General features: G+C 36.4%; 2 protein-coding genes across 3 annotated transcripts; both read left to right on the forward strand.

The window, feature by feature from the left end:
* Nucleotides 1-845: 845 nt before the first annotated feature.
* Nucleotides 846-4098, forward strand: si:dkey-42p14.3 (EF-hand calcium-binding domain-containing protein 10). Its single transcript, XM_059335358.1, has 4 exons — nt 846-950; nt 2013-2177; nt 3696-3786; nt 3895-4098. Exons 1-4 carry the CDS (start codon nt 848-850, stop codon nt 3938-3940), a joined length of 405 nt encoding a protein of 134 aa, XP_059191341.1. The 5' UTR covers nt 846-847; the 3' UTR covers nt 3941-4098.
* A 1000-nt stretch (nt 4099-5098) lies between these two features.
* Nucleotides 5099-15458, forward strand: samm50 (SAMM50 sorting and assembly machinery component). 2 transcript variants are annotated; one of them, XM_059335341.1, is made up of 15 exons: nt 5099-5238; nt 6742-6852; nt 7548-7649; nt 7751-7838; nt 7981-8087; nt 9675-9805; nt 10094-10181; nt 10637-10765; nt 10994-11065; nt 11157-11243; nt 11466-11536; nt 13447-13513; nt 13593-13749; nt 14317-14458; nt 15275-15458. In XM_059335341.1, the coding sequence occupies exons 1-15, from the start codon at nt 5218-5220 to the stop codon at nt 15318-15320; spliced, it is 1419 nt and encodes a 472-aa protein (XP_059191324.1). In that variant the 5' UTR covers nt 5099-5217; the 3' UTR covers nt 15321-15458. The 2 variants fall into 2 exon arrangements, with proteins under 2 accessions (XP_059191324.1, XP_059191325.1); XM_059335342.1 differs by having other exon boundaries at nt 13447-13514; nt 13603-13749; nt 15275-15457.
* The last annotated feature ends 310 nt before the right edge of the window (nt 15459-15768 follow it).

A 15768-nucleotide genomic window follows, 5' to 3' on the forward strand; every position in this document is an offset into this window, starting at 1 on the left:
TGAACATTGTAAAGAAATTGGGTTTCCACGTACTATACATATTGATCTATTTGCATGTTTCCAGCCTCTCCTGTCCTCTTCTCTCTGCTCTGTGTAAACAGCTTCTCCTCTCCTGTCCTCTCCTCTCTGCTCTGTGTAAACAGCCTCTCCTCTCCTGTCCTCTCCTCTCTGCTCTGTGTAAACAGCCTCTCCTGTCCTCTCCTCTCTGCTCTGTGTAAACAGCCTCTCCTGTCCTCTCCTCTCTGCTCTGTGTAAACAGCCTCTCCTCTCCTCTCCTCTCTGCTCTGTGTAAACAGCCTCTCCTCTCCTGTCCTCTCCTCTCTGCTCTGTGTAAACAGCCTCTCCTGTCCTCTCCTCTCTGCTTTGTGTAAACAGCCTCTCCTCTCCTGTCCTCTCCTCTCTGCTCTGTGTAAACAGCCTCTCCTGTCCCTATATGTATTGTTTGGTCCCATAACTTTGACTCTTTCACTGTATTTTAACTTAATGACAGTTTATTTGAACGTTTTGTTCATTAAATGTCTTGTTCAGCGTTTGGTTGGACTAACAGACACTCCAAGGAGTCGCTGCTCATTTTTTCTTACCTTTTATTTTTGTTTTTTGTCAAAATGAACATCCTAGTGAATGCTAACATGAATTAGCAGCTACTTCTCTCAGTCAGGCTGCCGTTGAAACGGTTGAATCAAATGATCCGGATCACTAAAAAGAACCGGAACTCCCTTCAGTTGTTGTGTTGCGTCATCGAGTGACGTCACAAGTATAAAGCGGTATGGGTAACGGTACTCAGGCGGGCGCGCGCCGCCTCAACCGTTCGTTGTATCCATAGCAACGAGTGTAAACAAAGTGAGAGATGGAGACGCAGAGAGAGAAAGACGCTGCTGATTACCTCAGAAAACACCAGATCCTGGAGCTGATGGACAACCTGACCAGCATGCTCTTCTTCCACAGACCCGGTGAGACTTTATTTACCTCTCTGGTAGAAACAACAAACATTAACGGGTACACTAGTGAGTTTTCTGCTCAAGCTACCAAGCTAGTTTGCTATCCTAACTCATATTTAGTTAGCATACATGCTACAAGTGTTAGTGATTAACGTTAGCATCACATCTGTTATTCTGCTGATAGATTAAAAAAAGGAAATAGTGTTACTGTAATGAACATAAATTATATTCTGTAGGTTGTTGCCTATAATATCTAGTTAATTATCTAAAAAACTGTCTTTTACTGCCATATATATCTTATTATTTGAAGACTTAATTAATTACAAAAGTATTTTTTAAGAGCAAGCAATAATAACACACTGTAGTTCATAACAATGAATTTAACTTAATATTTACATACTTTTGCAATTTAGTTCACTTAAAACTTAATAAAACATAAACTTTAAAATGCACTTTTGTAATTTAACACACTTCTAATTAAGCAAACTTAAAGTACACTTTAAATACATTTTAATAAATAACTACCCATTAAGTATTCGAAATGTATTCTATATTTTCAAAGTACACTTATAATATATAATAATGTATAATATATATACATATAATTTACTGTATATTTCAAAAAACGCATGCTTTTATAAGTACACTGAAATAACGCCTTTAAAAACACATATGCAAATAAAAATCTAATAAAGGTTTATGTTTAATATACTTAAAATTGGGCACAAGAAGAAAAAGTATAGGTGTAGTAGCTTTGGTGTACTTGAAATGTATTTCTAATAAACTTAACATCAAACTTAAGTTGTTGTTGTTTTTTGTTTTTTTACCTGTGACAGCACAAATAACCTGCTGTTCTTCCCCTTGACCATGCCCCAGTGTTATAATGCATACAAGGTGTATTCAATAAAATGTCATCGTGCATTGTGAAATTGTGGCGAGTTATTGTTCAGTTTTATTATAAAACATAAAAATTTGGTTGCTGCAAACTTCACCCAAAGTGTTCAATAATTTGTTAAAGAAGCACCAATAATGCACCATAAAAAGTGATTTATTGTGATTTATTCCTTCATTCAGAGAATCCCAGAGAGTTTCTGGTGGAGCAGCTGGAGCAGCTGAAGCTTTCTCAGCAGAGCGGAGTGAGAGGACCCAACCTGTTCAACAACAGCAGCCTGGACGCCGTCTTTGGGATCCTGGACCCCGCGAAACAGAAATACATCACTTTTGCCCAATACAAGCATGGTGAGCTCAGGACACTGACACTGCATCGCTTTAATAGGATTATGTAGCAGCTTGTGGGCCTCTGGTGGTAGCGTCCTACTTAGCGGACTGGACTATGTGTGTTGGTCTTGGGGCAAGTGAATCCTCCACCGCTCCGCTCTTATATGGAGTCCCACAGGGTTCAATTTTAGGACCTTTGCTTTTCTTCCTTTACTTGCTTCCCCTAGGTCATGGGTCTCAAACTCGTGGCCCACGGGCCAATTGCGGCCCTCGTGACGATATTTTGAGGCCCCCACCTTGATATGAAAGTTTAATGTGAGTTTCATATGAATGGCACTTCACCGTGTTGTGTGTGGAAGGTCCCTTTAATTACCTTTTTTTGGTAATTTTGTGTCTTTTTTTAATAATTGTGTGTCTTTTTTTAATATTTTTTTTCTTTTTGGTAATTCTGTGTCTTTTCTTAATTATTTTGTGTCTCTTTTAGTAATTTTGTGTCCTTTTTTGGGTTATTTTGTGTCTTTTTGGGGTCCTTTTGTGTCTTTTTAAAAAAAATAATTTTGTGTCTTTTTTGGTCATCGTGTGTCTTTTTAGTTTTTTTTGCGCATTTTTAAAGTAATTTAGTGTTTTTCCAGTCATTTTGTGTCTTTTTTTGGTCCTTTTGTGTCTTTTTTTTAAAGTAATTTTGTGTCTTTTTTTTGGTCATTTTGTGTCTTTTTCTGGTCATTTTGTGTCTTTTTCTGGTCATTTTGATACTGCCTCCAGTGGCCCCCAGGTAATTTGAGTTTGAGACCCCTGCCCTAGGGTCTATCCTTAGAAAACATGGCGTCTCCTTCCATTGTTACACTGACGACAGCCAGATTTATGTCCCCCTGAGGAAAAGTGAGACGTTTTCTATCAAACCCCTGCTGGCCGGTCTTGACGATGTGGAAGCCTGGATGGCCCTTAACTTCCTCAATTCCAGCACGGAGAAAACAGAGGCTGTCACAAACCTGGGTTTTAAAATGGACAGTGATTTTAAACTGGACCGCCAAATTAGTGCAATAGTGAAATCTTGTTTCTTTAACTTCAGGCAGCTTTCAAAGGTGAAATTTTTTCTTGCACACAAGCACTTTGAGACAGTAATCCATGCTTTTATTACCTCTCGGCTGGATTACTGCAATGCACTTTATTTTGGAGCCTTTGCTCTGTTTTATTTGTTTTTATCTGTTCTCTGTTTTTATTGTTGGTCTGTCCTGCCATGTACAGCACTTTGTATCAGCTGTGGCTGTTTTAAAGGGCTCTATAAATAAAGTTGACTTGATTTGATTCAAACACATTATTGGTATTTATATTAGCAATGTTATTCTAAGGTCAACAATAATTTAATGCATTTATTTCATTTATTTGTCAGGTGTTCATTCAGTTTTTCTTACTTAGCATCAATAATTATACGTATATATAAGTAGCCTTTTCATTCATATTTCACCTATAGGGACATTTAACTGATCTAATTATTATACAGAAAAATGCTTAATAACACTGTGGACTTCTCCTCCACAGCTCTGACCACACTCGGTATAAAAGACATCAATGAATGTCCTGAAGGAGTTAATGAAGACAGAATATCTCATGCCACCTTCAAAGCAGAAGCGTAAGAGCAGCTTTTCATATTTAAACAGCTTGACAAAGACAATATTCACCAGCATTATTAAATTTACCGTATTATGAAAGTAATTTTTGTCTTATTTTGCTGTTTCAGGATTCAAGGACTGCAGAAATGCTCAGCAACATACGAACGACTGTGATCTTCTGTTTGATGTTTTCTTACGTTCAGATTAGATTTATTTATGATTTTAATAAGAATTTGAATGTTGTCATTGGGACTTATGTGGAGCTGTGTCTTGTAAAAAAACATTTTATAAAATTATTATTATTAGAGTGCAAACACTTCAGCCAACAGTTATCTATTGTTGTGGGATTTATTTCTTGTTGTGGACTTTGCTTTGCCTCCAGAAATAACATCAAGGTGGAATATGTGATGAGATTATTATTATAACAATAATAGCAACATATATATATATTAATAATATATTATTTTGATGGTTTTTTTTTTTTTTTACAAAAAACGTTATCATCATCATAATCATCAGTTGTATTTATTAATAATACATTCAATAATACCATATATTGTTTTATATATATATATATTTCAATCGCTATCAGAATTTAAAATGCAGAAGGTCTTATTTATATTTTTAGTTATTTATTTACAAAAACGTGTTATTACCATCATTTGCAAGAGTATATTGGTAATAAACTTTATAATAATAGGATATGATATTGTATAATTTAATTTTACAAAATAAATAAAACCATAATAATGTTAAAGTAGCAGAAATAATGGTAAAATAATTTTTTTCAGTTTGAATTTTAATTGAAAATGCAGAAGGTCTTAATTTATTTACATAAACAAGTTTTTATCATCATTATCAGGAGTATTTCTGGGAAATAAATGTTATAAATGTATACTATAAAACCAATAGTATTATTCGCATTAATATATATATATATATATATATATATATATATAAAAGAAAAATAAATAAATTATTATAATTATATTATATGATAATATTATTAATAATTATAATTAATATATATAATATATTATTAGTAATTTATATATATATCTATATTAATTACTAATAATATATTATATATATATATATATAAATATAAATTACTAATAATATATTATATATTATATTATTAGTAATTAATATAGATATATATAAATTACTAATAATGTATTATATATATATTAATCATAATTAATAATATTATCATATAATATAATTATAATAATTTATTTATTTCTCTTTTATTGATTAATTAATCATTTTGCAGCGCTGCTGTATTGAACGCGCCGCAGCAGGGGGCGTGGTCAGGAAGTGACGTCTGTCTCCTTATACGGAGCCTGGTCTTCTTTCTCCGGTTACTTGTAGGTTAAATTAGTTAGTTGCGCTTTTTCCACGTAGAGTTTCCACCAGATCCACCGGGACACCGACCTGCGGAGCTCGGCATGGGCACCGTCCACGCCCGGGTAAGAGACAGTCCGTCCGGCGGAGGTGTTAGCTGTTAGCCTGACCTCTCCGGTTCACTGGACGTTAGTTATCAGACAGAGAAAAGGCCCAAACACAAACACAGCATTCAACAAGCTCCAGCAGCAGCAGCCAGACTGGTGACAGGACACTGTTACTGCTCACTGGTAGTTAGTTTAACTGGTTATTAATGGTAAAGAGAGCTCTGCTGCTGTGTGTTCAGATCAGATCAGTGACTGTAGGTAATGCAACATGCTCGTGTCTGCTCCACTCTGCAGACAGCGTGTGCTCACTACTCAGTATTTGGTACTTTTTATGCAAATATTTACTCTTATTTCTTATCACTTTGACTTGTAAAGTGCAGGCAGAGGTGAAGGAAGTGTTCAAGGGCTTTATTTAAGGAAAAATTATAATATCGCACTGTAAAAATGAGGGGAGGGAGTTAAGAGAGCCCCACTACGATATTATAACGATACTGACGTCATCATACGATATTATAACGATACTGACGTCGTCATACGATATTATAACGATACTGACGTCATCACACGATATTATAACGATACTGGAGTACAATATTATGACGAAATTTAAGTCACAATATGATATTATAATGATACTGAAGTCACGATACGATATTATAATCATACTGATGTCATGGTACGATATTATGATAATACTTTAGACACGATACGATATTTTAAAGATACTTAAGTCAGGATACGATATGACAATGCTGATGTCATCATATGATATAACGATACTGAAGTCACGATACGATATGATGGAATTTAAGTCACGATACAATATTATAACGATACTGATGTCATCATACGATATTCTAACAATACTGAAGTCATGGTATGATATTATATCGATATTTAAGTCACTGTACGATGTTATGACGATACTTAAGTCACGATAAAATATTATAACGATACTTAAGTCACGATATGATGTTATGACTATACTTAGTTCACGATAAGATATTATGGTGTTGTTAAATATTCTGCAATATGCTGAGTGATATTATTTTTTTTCATCAGTGTGTTACGTCAGCAAATGAAAACTCTTTTTATCTCATCAGTTAAATGTTAATTTCATTTAAATCATCTTTATCGCAGCAAAATGGGATTGTCAAGCACACAAACAGACCAACACTCTTAAAAAAAGTAATCAATGTTATACGCAACTGATAAACTAATATGTTTGTAGATATTCCAAATTAACTAAATGCAATACAGTTTAATTCTAACAAAACATCTTGTACTTGTACTTTGGTAGATTTTTTTTCATATTCTACTTATTTATACTTCTTATATATTTTGTTTATTCTAGTCCCAAAAAGTTTAATTTTTATTTGCTATGTTACTCATTTATACCCAACATGTATAGTATGTGTTTAATTATAGAATTTAATCCCTTCTTTGTGTCACTATCATCATTAATTTGACTGGTTAAACTCCGTCTGAACTCTGATTGTGGTTATTTGTGTTGTGTTTTAGAGCCTGGACCCTCTGCCCATGCGAGGGCCAGAGCTCGGAGTTCAACCTGACGACATCGAGGCTCCGGACATCGAGCAGGAGCCCAAACAAGAGATCCTGGAGAACAAGGATGTAGGTTGATTTAGGCAATAATTACTGCAGACTCTCTCACTAGGACTCTCACACAGATGATAAACAGACATGATAAAAACATGATGCTTAATATGTGAGGCTCCAAAAATCCCACTACCCACCTAATTGAAATAAATAAAGACGTTCTGTAGCATATTTCATGAACAAAGCTGTTTTTTAGACCACTTTTTACACAAATTTGGACTATAAATCTTTATGAAGAAGCTAAAATTCACTGTGCAAAAGTTTGGATTCGTCATTTAAAATCAAGCTGGTTATATACTGCCAGGTGAAAAACATAAAAATTGATTCAATAAAAGCATGATAGTATAAGGTCATCATGGCTTTGTCAATGTCTTAAAAAATAATTTCTCAAGCAAAATAAATGCTGTCTTGTCATTTTTCAAACAGCATTAAACTGCTCTCACATTACCAGATATGTAGGCCAGAATAAGAATAAGAGTTTCCCTGCCTTATATTCACAACATAATTTATTATGAAAGAGCCTCTTCTGACAAAAAACATTTTATAGCTGAAAATGAAATTATAAAAACAAGTGAGTCTTACATGCAACCTGAAATGTGCAGCAATTAAAGGTCTTTAAGAACAATTTTATAGATTAATATATAATATTTTTTGTTTTTAGGTATATTTTTCATGTTCCTCATGCTGTATCTGTCTTTCGTGTTCCTCAGGTCGTAGTTCAGCGGGTCCACGTCGACGGGCTCGGGAGAACCAAGGAGGACCTGCTGACCTATGAGATCGCAGAGGTTTTCCGGGCCAAGAACTTGATAGATGTAAGTTTATTGGTTTATGAATGTTGATCCAGCTGTTCTGATTAATGTTCCTATCAGCATCTGTTCCTGGCATCAACACCTGGATCATGTTTGTTCTGCAGGTGATGAGAAAGTCTCATGAAGCTCGACAGAAGCTGCTGCGGCTCGGCATCTTCAGGAAGGTGGAAGTCGTTATCGACACGTCACGAGGTTCGTCTGTCAATCACTGCACCGTGTTATTGTTCCTACAAATTATAATGATTTATTTTCTGTGAAACCATGAAATAAAGTCATACATACGTCATCTGACATATTGTTTAAAATAAGCCTAAAATCCTTCTCTCCTCTCCAGGTGAGGACGCTCTTCCTAACGGTCTCGACGTGACGTTTGAAGTCACCGAGCTGAGACGGATGACGGGCAGCTACAACACCATGGTGGGAAACAACGAAGGGAGCATGGTGAGACACCTCAGTTCACTGTCTACTTTCTAAAAGACCACGTACACATCTGAATCATACAGTGCGCTTACATGCACAGTTTAATCGAGCTTTGCTTAAATATTCGATATTGGCATCTAACAGGACTTATGTCCCTGTCCCAGTTTAAATGCAACTGAGAAAATCTAATAACTTACAGGAACATGTCCTCCTCCTCAACACTGGGGGGCGATATGCCTCGTTTCAGCAGGTTAATATGGCGCCCTTTCTGTTGACCTCAGTTCAACACTTTGTGCCGTCGCTACTGACCGGCAACCGACTAATGTGACCGGCTAATGTGCGACTGGCTAATGTGCGACTGGCTAATGTGCGACCAGCTAATGCAACCGGCTAATGAGACCAGCTAATGTGACTGGCTAATGTGACCAGCTAATGTGACTGGCTAATGTGCGACCGGCTAATGCGACCGGCTAATGAAACCGGCTAATTTGCGACCGGCTAATTTGCGACCGGCTAATGTGCGACCGGCTAATGTGACCGGCTAATGTGCGACCGGCTAATGTGCGACCGGCTAATGTGACAGACTAATGTGCGACCGGCAAATGTGACAGACTAATGTGCGACTGGCTAATGTGACCGGCTAATGTGCGACCAGCTAATGCGACCGGCTAATGTGCGACCGTCTAATGTGCGACCGGCTAATGTGCGACCGTCTTATGTGTGACCGGCTAATGTGACCGGCTAATGTGACAGGCTAATGTGCGACCGTCTAATGTGCGACTGGCTAATGTGCGACTGGCTAATGTGCGACCGGCTAATGCGACCGGCTAATGTGCGACCGGCTAATGTGCGACCGTCTAATGTGCGACCGGCTAATGTGACCGGCTAATGTGCGATCGGCTAATGCGACTGGCTTTCTTGTGTTTTTGTTCCGGGGTCATACGGTCATATGGGAGCATGCGCACATGCGTTGTCTTGTCATGCATGCCGGCAAAAATCCTATTCCAATCACATTATATTAGGGTGTCCTAATCAGAGTTGGAGAACTCCGACATCAGTCGGACTAACATGTTTACATGCACTTCAGTTGTCCAGTTATAGTCAGATTAAGGCAATAATTATTTTTTTTCAAGTGTCATGTAAACGTACTGATAGTTTCATACTGCTCTGGCTTCAGTACACCGGTTAACCAGTTTGTTTCTGTAAAGATAATATTCAATGTTAAATTCTACTTTAATTTGTAGCCCTGGGAGAGATATTTCATTGTGACAAAGTTACTTTACCTTTTGCAAAATCTACAGAATCTAAATTGTTGCGTCTTTTACAACTGTCATTCTAAAAAAGTTGTGATGCTGTGAACAACGTGATGCATTGAATTTGGAATTTAGAGTTTCTATTTACATAAAGTTTGAAGATAACATTTTCTGTCTTTGTACAGTTTTCAGATTAATATTTGTCACAAAGAATAAGCAAATTATCACATTCTGTTTATACATTTTAGACATCACAACTTTGGAATCAGGGGTGAACACCTGATGGTTTTAATTTGTTTGCTTCCAAAACACACACTGGGAGCCTTAATCTGACAGAAGCTGATCTAATCTGCAGGTGCTGGGTCTGAAGTTACCTAATCTACTGGGTCGAGCAGAGAAAATGACCTTCCAGTTCTCCTACGGCACCAAAGAGACGTCCTACGGCCTCTCCTTCTTCAAACCACAACCAGGGAACTTCGAACGCAAGTAAGATAAGAACCGCTGTATAAAATACACCAAATCAACTTGATATATTCTATGTATGTGTGTGTGTGTTTCTGCAGGAAGACGTGTTCTTCTATAAGTTCTGCAGTTCAGTATAACAGTATAACATGGGCAGATGTTGGACTTTTATGCAGATTAAGGGACTTTTCTTGCACTTGTTCTTTACATTAAGTTAGACCTGTGAGGAGTTAAAGTCCTGATGAGTGGAGCAGGCTGTGTAAAGACATTCTAGGAGGATTTTGACGTTTCTTCTCATCTTTTCCCTTCCAGTATCTCCCTCAACTTGTACAAAGTGACGGGCCAGTTCCCCTGGAGCTCCCTGAGGGAGACGGACCGAGGCGTCTCCGGAGAAATCAGCGTAAATACTTTATTTATCTCCCTGTTTATTTCCTTTTATACAGTTGAAAAGTTTGATAGTAATTAGTTCTGCATGTGGATGAAGTCAGTTAACACATGCAGGTTGTGGTTTAACAAAATGAGCTGCAAAGATAATAGAGGCTTCGAAATGTTCTGTTCAGGACCACAAAGTCCAGAGTTTTAGTTCTTGGATACAAAAAGTTTGAACCGTTTAAGACTTATTATATTGCAGTCACATTCACTTAATAATAAATAAATCATAATCTTGATTCCTATGTTAAAAGTAGACAGCTCTTACATGAACAAAAAGTTGAAGCAATAACATTCACTTTTTATTCATCATGACTGATGATCTTGACTCCTATGTTAAAAGTAGACATTAGCTGTCATGGAACAAACACTATATGCTGTATTTCTGCTGTCTTACTACTATTATTATGATTTTTCCTCCCACAGTTCCCAGTGTGGAAGACGAGCCAGACCCTGAAGTGGGAGGGCGTGTGGAGGGAGCTGGGCTGTCTGGCTCGCACCGCCTCCTTCGCCGTCCGGGAGGAGAGCGGACACTCCCTCAAGTCCTCGCTCTCGGTACCTCCCTCTCACTTTACAGTCAACATTTTACTGTGGGCACCTTAAAAAAAGCTGTGGAGTTTTTTAGCTGTTGTTCAGAGCTAAAGTTAGAGGTTTCAAAACGTTTTGCACCATAAATTTCACTTTGTGAGGAATAGTGAAGTGCGGACATGAATTATGATGATTAGTTATTATTATCATTGTAGTAATAAACCTGTATTTATCAGTATTTTCTTTGTTTTTCAGCATTCAATGGTCATCGACACCAGGAACTCCTCCATCCTGCCCAGGAGAGGAGGCCTGCTGAAGATCCATCAGGTTTGTTGTTTAACACGAAGACAGAGATTTCTATAAATCCTAAAATAAAATAATATGAGGTTGACTTTTAGTGTTGTTTGTGTCTGTGTAGGAACTGGCTGGTTACACTGGAGGAGACGCCAGTTTCCTGAAGGAGGACTTTGAGATCCAGCTCAACAAAACTCTCTTCTGGGACTCAGTAAGCTTCTTCATTTAGCAAATCATCTCATGTGGAGGAACTTAATGCAGTTTAACTTTTAAAAGACACATAAAGCCTCGAGAGTGAGAGGGGGATAAGTCAGGGAAACACATGATTGGACAATCGGATGTGACTGTTGACAACAACATCATGAACTTCTGTCATTAGTTTGTTGTTTCTGTCAGTCTGAGCTGATCTTAGCCCTTTACCTTCCTCCTCCAGGTCCTGTCTGCCTCGTTGTGGGGCGGTCTGCTTCTTCCCATCGGAGACAAGCCGACAAGTATAGCAGACAGGTACACACACACACACACACAGCATCCTGATACACTTATCCACATGGAAAGGGTTTTTTTTTGCATGTTTCATTTGCATTTTGGCAAATTGGCACCAAGTAAAAGTCTGCTGAATTAGCTATTAGAAGTTCTTATTTGCAGTTTATCCATAGACATCAATGCAACGATCACTGGATTCATTTGATACTGAGGGAAACTTTAAAATGTGATGAGTCTCAGACAAGTTCTGCAGTTATAAGGAGTGTTTTTCTGTGATTTACACTGCCTATAAAAAGTATTCACCCCCCTTGATCATTGATTTTACCTTATATATTTTTAATTAATTGATACTATTTTGTAAAAAACTGTTTTCACTTTGATATTAAAGAGGGTTTTTTTGGCAAATTCTTTTAAAAAAGGAACTGTATTAGTACTGTATTAGTATAACACCTTTCATACAGGTTACTGCAGTTGTGTAGTGTAGACCATAAAAACCATAGAACAGGACAGGAAAAAAAACTGAATTACTTAATAAAGACACAAAATGACAAAAAAGAGACACAAAATTACTAAAAAAAAGACACAAGATGACTAAAAAAACACTAAATTACTTAAAAAAGACACAAAATTACATAAAAGACACAAAATTACAAAAAAAGACATAAAATTACTAAAAAAAGACACAAAAATTATTAGAAAAAGACACAAAATTACCAAAAAAGACACAAAAAGGAAAAACAACTGAATTACTTAATAAAGACACAAATTGACCAAAAAAAAGACACAAAATTACTAAAAAAAGACACAAGATGACTGAAAAAAACACTAAATTATTTAAAAAAGACACAAAATTACAAAAAAGACACAAAATTACTAAAAAAAAAGACACAAAAATTATTAGAAAAAGACACAAAATTACCAAAAAAAAAGACACAAAAATTATTAGAAAAAGACACAAAATTACCACAAAAAAGACACAAAATGACATTACAAAATATTTCCACTTCTTGCTACTTCTTGCTACTTCAACAACACGGCGGATAATAAACGCTCCGGTAGCAGCTGCCTTTCTTTTTGTTAACGTCGTCATAGCAACAAGTGAAACAAAGCTCCAGCTGGAGCAATAAAGGGACCTTCCACACACAACACGGTAAAGAGACATTCATATAAAACTCACATTAAACTTTCATATCAAGTTCAGTTCTTTATAGACATTGCAGATATTATATATGGATTTCACTCACAATAAAACTGTATTTGTAGAGCACGTTCCATACAGGTTACTGCAGTTCAAAGTGTAGACTATAAAAACCATAGAACAGGACAGGATTAAAAATTAAAGAAGCATAATAATAATAATAATAAAAATAAAAAAAAAGGTGCATAATTAGACCAATGCATGCACAATATCCAAATTGTTGTGTGATATAGTACGTTTTTTAGAATGAAATTAGACTTTTTTACGTGCATTGTGAACTGATTTTGCACAGTTATGACGATGCAAAGGTTCTCAGAAGGCTGCTTTCTCAAAAATTAACTATATTCGATCATATTTAACTTTTTTTAAAAACTTTATTGCCTTTATGCACATTAACAGGCAACAAAGGAAAACAAATCAAAACATCTTGAGATTGGGTCTCATCTGTCACACAAATAGCACTGTAAAGGGTATTACACATATTTTATCTGGTTCTGTATTCCCAAAAAAAAGGGATATTTTAGATAACAATAGTGTATATATTAGTTTTTTGTTAAAGAACAGTGTTCAAACAAATGTATGAAGTAACTTTCTATATTTGTAGGTTCCTTTCGTATATTTTCCCAATCTGTATTTTTTTGTGACATAATGTCTAATCTGTAGGTATCTGTATAAATATTTAACATTTTAAATATTACATATTGCCTGCTTTGTGTGTCTGTGCCTCTGTCAGGTTCTACCTGGGGGGCCCCACCAGTATCCGGGGCTTCAGTATGTACAGCATGGGCCCTCAGAGTGAAGGTGAGACTTGACCTCGGATGAGTTTCTTGGTTCAGACTGAAGTTCGATGGTTTATTGGAAGCTGTGTGTGTGATTACTGATGTGACAGGAGACTACCTGGGGGGAGAGGGCTACTGGGCCGGGGGCCTCCACCTCTACACCCCCTTGCCCTTCAGACCGGGCCGGGGGGGCTTCGGGGACCTCTTCAGGACACACTTCTTCCTCAACGCCGGAAACCTTTGTAACCTCAACTATGGTGAGTCTCTGAGAACAGAACAAGCTTTTCTCTAATGACTGTTAGAGGCTCATGTTCTCCAGTAGACAGGACGCTTTTTATTTTTGTGTCTTGCTCTTTATTCCTTGTGATGCTGCTCATCCAGTCTATTTAAACCAGGGGTCTCAAACTCGCGGCCCGCGGGCCAATTGTGGCCTTCATGACGATATTTTGTGGCCCCCGCCTTGATATGAAAGTTTAATGTGAGTTTTATATGAATGGCACTTTACCGTGTTGTGTGTGGAAGGTCCCTTTAATTACTTTTTTTGGTAATTTTATGTCTTTTTTTAAAATAATTTTGTCTTTTTTTTGAATATTTTATGTCTTTTTAAAAAATAATTTTGTGTCTTTTTTGGGTCATTTTGTGTCTTTTTTTTAATCATTTTGTGTCTTTAATTAATAATTAATTAGATTAATTATTAAAAAAAGATAAAAAAAAATAAAGTAAGATAAAATAAAATAAGATAAAAAAAATAAAGTTTGAAAAAATAAAAGTTTGTTTGAAGCAGATGTCAAACTGTTACTTCAGGATCTTTCCCTTGTTTTCAGGTGAGGGGCCAAAAGCCCATCTGAAGAAGCTGGCAGAATGTATCCGCTGGTCGTACGGACTGGGCATCGTGCTGCGTTTAGGGAACATCGCCAGACTGGAGCTGAATTACTGCATTCCCATGGGAGTCCAGAGTGGAGACAGGTTGGATAGTTTTAGACCAAATTATAGACAGATTATACTTATAAGACACATTTTGATAACTTCAGTGTCTCACCTGCAAACAGACGATAAATGATTAAGTTAGAAACCAAACAAACTGCCTTTAGGTGACTTCAGCTCATGCAGCGTTACTCTACATTACATACATAGATAGATAGATAATAAAGTACCTACCTACCAGTTTTTTACATTTGTGAAATGTACTTGAGGGCTTAACAAGCAAAATACAGTACATATCAAGGTTATTATAGTTAACGAAAACTAACGAAATAACGAAAACTGGAATTGAAAAAACATTTTCTTGCGTTAACAGAAATAAAAATAAAAACGAGTTTTTAAAAAAACGATAACTAACTGAAACTGTATTTTGTGGTTACAAAACTAACTAAAATTATAGTGAAAATGTCCTTTGTTTTCGTCCTCGAACTAAAATCCCTGAAACATAAATGAGATATTCTTGGTAGTAGCTGCCACAACTATTGTTTTGGGAAAATCTGCTTTTATGTAAATTTTCTAGACATATTCAACGTATTGAGGAACATCAGGTTGTAGCTCAGGTTGTCAACTTTACCAGCTCAAAAAGTTAAACTTATTCTCGTCATTTCAACTTCGATCTCTAAGTGCATAATGAAAAAATAATTTCTCCTCATTATTTTTGTCTCCTACCTATTATAACCTTGGTTTATACTGAGGAATATCAAGTATTTTGTGCATCACCATATAACCTCACATACACATGGTGTCATATTCTTGCTGGTCTTTGTCATTAATTCCCCCTGATGGTCTCGTTCTCTGCAGGATATGTGACGGCGTCCAGTTCGGAGCAGGGATCCGGTTCCTGTGAGAACACACGTCTGGCATCTGGAACGTTCTCATGTTTCAACATTCATTTTATGCAGGAAACATTTTATTTGGGACAGAAAATGCTTGTACAGAATTGTTGTTGCTACTTATTAGTTCAAAATAAAAGCGTTTGCACTGTTTTTCTGTTTTGATGTTTAATTTTTTTGTCATTTTTTCGTACACAGATTCAAGTCCGGTCACATTACTGTTATAATAAACAATATGTCATGTGTCAAGTGAACCAGGGATGGGCAACTTGAGGGGGCCACAATGTTTCATCAACACTACCACAGGGCCACATATAGGAGCGTGCACTTAACCAGATATGATGAAACTGCAATTTTAAATGTGTTTACAGTGCAGTAACTTAACATATTTCATGCTCAAATGCAAGTAATTTTGTGCATTTTTACACTGCACTTTTAAGATAAGAAAAAAATCACATTTTA

Source organism: Centropristis striata, chromosome 6 (genome assembly GCF_030273125.1).
Source record: "Centropristis striata isolate RG_2023a ecotype Rhode Island chromosome 6, C.striata_1.0, whole genome shotgun sequence".
NCBI lineage: Eukaryota > Metazoa > Chordata > Actinopteri > Perciformes > Serranidae > Centropristis > Centropristis striata.

Coding starts and splice junctions, on each gene's coding strand:
- si:dkey-42p14.3 (XM_059335358.1), top strand. CDS start 848: ATGGAGACGCAGAGAGAGAAAGACGCTGCTGATTACCTCAGAAAACAC. Junction 951..2,012: donor GCTCTTCTTCCACAGACCCG/GTGAGACTTTAT, acceptor TCCTTCATTCAG/AGAATCCCAGAGAGTTTCTG. Junction 3,787..3,894: donor GCCACCTTCAAAGCAGAAGC/GTAAGAGCAGCT, acceptor TTGCTGTTTCAG/GATTCAAGGACTGCAGAAAT.
- samm50 (XM_059335341.1), top strand. CDS start 5,218: ATGGGCACCGTCCACGCCCGG. Junction 6,853..7,547: donor AGATCCTGGAGAACAAGGAT/GTAGGTTGATTT, acceptor CGTGTTCCTCAG/GTCGTAGTTCAGCGGGTCCA. Junction 10,766..10,993: donor CCCTCAAGTCCTCGCTCTCG/GTACCTCCCTCT, acceptor TTTGTTTTTCAG/CATTCAATGGTCATCGACAC.